The 3,425-nt window shown below is 37.4% G+C and overlaps 1 protein-coding gene across 1 annotated transcript; it reads right to left on the reverse strand.

The window, feature by feature from the left end:
* Nucleotides 1–227: 227 nt before the first annotated feature.
* Nucleotides 228–3,188, reverse strand: LOC149181669 (glyceraldehyde-3-phosphate dehydrogenase GAPCP1, chloroplastic-like). The gene is given in 11 exon segments (XM_089418374.1): nt 228–320; nt 890–973; nt 1,222–1,370; nt 1,480–1,597; nt 1,636–1,743; nt 1,781–1,891; nt 1,988–2,156; nt 2,378–2,407; nt 2,526–2,564; nt 2,712–2,779; nt 2,920–3,188. Coding segments are annotated over 11 exon segments (948 nt in total). The 5' UTR covers nt 2,928–3,188; the 3' UTR covers nt 228–256.
* Between the last annotated feature and the right edge of the window lie 237 nt (nt 3,189–3,425).

Here is a 3,425-nt window from a genome sequence, read left to right on the forward strand (position 1 = left end):
GCAAATGGTTTGTTTACATATGCCTTATGGTTTCAGCCACAGGAATCAAAACGAACAGATTATAACATAACACACATCGACCAAATGAGGCTAGACAGAATGTCAGCCAGAACCCAAGTAGGCAAACTAAAGCCATGTGTGAGATCAAGTCCACCACTCGGTTGCTGCAGAAGCAATGTCAAGCTTATTAGTCCATATCATTAACAAAACAAATCTCACACTGAAAATGCCAAATGCCTTGGCATCTACTAACAGATTACACGTGTTTCACAAATGTAGAACTCAAGGCTATACCAGCCTTAGCATCAAAGATACTCGACCTGTAAAGGAAAACTTGAAAATTTAGGACCTTCCCAACTGCCTGTAAAATATAATGTCGAAAAGTCACCATAGATATCCTATAATCTCCATTATTATTCATTGCAAGCCTTACAATCATTATTCATTGCAAGCCTTACAAACAACAAATTCCACTTAGTTCAACAGATATAAAGGCAATAAAACTAAATGAGAGAGAGAGTCGAAACAAGGGAATTAGAAAACAACTCTTCCCAAGTGCTAGCTTTTGAGTTTGAAGAAAGATCCTGGCTAAAGGATCTTATATGACTCTTTGATTCTGACAGAGGAGATCAAGTCCACCACTCGGTTGCTGCAGAAGCAATGTCAAGCTTATTAGTCCATATCATTAACAAAACAAATCTCACACTGAAAATGCCAAATGCCTTGGCATCTACTAACAGATTACACGTGTTTCGCAAATGTAGAACTCAAGGCTATACCAGCCTTAGCATCAAAGATACTCGACCTGTAAAGGAAAACTTGAAAATTCAGCCGTTTATCTAAAATACAAAACCAAAATTCCACTAAGCTATTTCATGCAAGTTCTTACCTTGCATCGCCTACAAAATCATTCGAAACGACATCTTCATCAGTGTATCCAAGGATGCCTTTTAGCGACCCTTCAGATGCGGCCCTGACCATGTATACAACACATTATAATACTAATCAAGGCTTTAAAATATGATACTAAGAGTGATCAGAGAAGAAGCATAGTTAAGGCTCCAAGATGATTAAGAGTAAAAATATGACACTAAGAGTTATCAGAGCAGAAACCATAAGCCATAATCAAAGCTTAATTAAAGATGACACTAAGAGCACTCAAAGCAGAAACTATTTTGGAACAATATAATGTTTTATCGTGGCAAGGTAAAAGGACAATACTTCATTGCTGCTTTTATATCATCGTAAGATGCTGGTTTCTCAAGGCGACATGTCAGATCCACAACTGAGACATTGGGTGTTGGTACACGGAAAGCCATTCCAGTTAGCTTTCCATTCAACTCTGGAAGGACCTTCCCAACTGCCTGTAGCTATTTATAGAAATTTCATTTCTTTGTCAGATATATACATTTAACAAAAAACAAATTACAGGTACAAGAACTGAATACACATCAGATAATAACATAAGAAATTCATAACAACTTTATTATCATTTTAAATTCAGGACTTAAAACAAAGAGGCCCATGCCTACCTGTTGTTGCATGAATAGTGGTCATGAGGGCCTTAGCAATACCAAATTCTTCATTCACCACCTGTAGCCAGTCCATGAGTATTCGTTTCAGTTTTTATGGTGAGCTAATTTTGACACATAGTTATGACTCAATGACAATGTTTGCAGGAAGTACATTTGTCGATGGAAAAATATAGATGCAACAATCTTAAGTATATTTGTCGATGGAAAACTATAGATGCAAACAGGAAAAATACAAAAATTACCACAAAAAATATACCTTAAGATGTGCAGAAGCCTTCTCGGTTGTTGTAAAAGCTCCAGATGATTCTACAACATACTCAGCGCCATAGTTACCCCAGGGAATCTCTGAAGGATCCCTGTAGCAGTGGTTTCCAAGAGATCATAGCATCATTATTCTCTAAATCATAATTATCAGTGTTTATTTACACATTGGTTAATGTTAAGGGGCATACCTTTTAGAATTGACAGTAATACTGTGACCATCAATTTCAAGAGTCGTATCATCAACAATATTCAAGCTCCCTTTGTATACCCCATGAGTTGAATCATACTTAAACATGTAAGCCTGCCAGCCACAACCGCAAAACAGAAGTTTAGTCAAATTTCGGTCAATAGGAATGCTACAGTAATGCTTTAAAAGAAAATTCAGAACGGTATAAGGCACAAGAACAAATTCCATCAAGTTAAAGTTCAAAGTATGCACTGAAATTAACCCAAGGAACTTGCTCAACGTAGAGAAATTATCCTACAGCAATTGCTTGCATGCTAAGTAACAAATTGCTAGAGTCAAGCACACCTTACAATCCAGAGAAATAAAGTCACTTAAACAAAAACATCGTCATGCAAAAGCAGCCTCCCAATACGACCAAATCCTGTACACAGAACAGTTTTGATCTTACTTGTTTGATCGTGAATATTCTCAGTGTGGGTTACATATCACAATCTGATTAGAATATTTACACATAGGAAACAATAAGTAAAGGTACTCACCATTTATTCCTATCTTGGTCCTCTCCTTTCCCGAGGATCCTGCAAAAATAATGAATGATTAAATTTTTTTAGTAATTACTGAATCCAAATGCAAGACATTGCCCACGACAAAATCTGTCAATCTGATTTATTTCCTGTTCTAGTTCTAAAGAAGACAACACAGAGAATGGGCTTGCTAGTACTTACTTTGAACTCTAGGAGGGGCCTCTGTTGCAGTAGCTCTAACTGGCTGCAAAGTCCTAGCACTCTGACATCTGTTAAGAGAACACGAAAACACATTACCTACCCGTAAAGCGTTGTGAGAATATTGCTCCCTTTAAGGTGAAGATGCCAGTCTTAACATTAAAGAGCAAATTTAACACCGTAAAACTATCACTGGATCTTCAGAACCCACTGCAGCATTAAGCGCCGCACCCGAGATTCCGTAATACCAATAACATAGTTCCAACTTAAACGTAAGGATACAAACACGCAATCTTTACTGTTTCAGCAACAACTCAATGTATGCTTACAACTCAGCCCATGGCAATCAACCTCCCGAGATGGATTCAGCAGATCTGCTCAAAAGAATCAATGAGGGTGTGTTTTACACACCCATGGCAAGAAACCGAGAGTCTAACGAGAGATGGTCGGATCAAGACTGGGCAAATACGGACGTGGTAATAAACAGGCTAGTAATAAAAAGAAAAAATGAATAATTAAAAGTTATATAAAAAATTATTAAATAAAATAATATGACAATTAGAATATATAAATATATAAAAGTCGCCACAGCTGGACCGCTGGACTTCATGCTACCGCATGGATACCAAGTGTCGCGTTACCTGCACCCTAACATCGCCATGATCGAGCGACGAAGCTGGAATACGTTGTAAGTAAAGATAAGAAATCAAAGAACCA

The sequence above is a fragment of the Pinus tabuliformis genome, chromosome 3_2 (genome assembly GCF_031772625.1).
Source record: "Pinus tabuliformis cultivar Carrire ecotype Pingquan chromosome 3_2, CPIR1, whole genome shotgun sequence".
In the NCBI taxonomy this organism is placed as follows: domain Eukaryota; kingdom Viridiplantae; phylum Streptophyta; class Pinopsida; order Pinales; family Pinaceae; genus Pinus; species Pinus tabuliformis.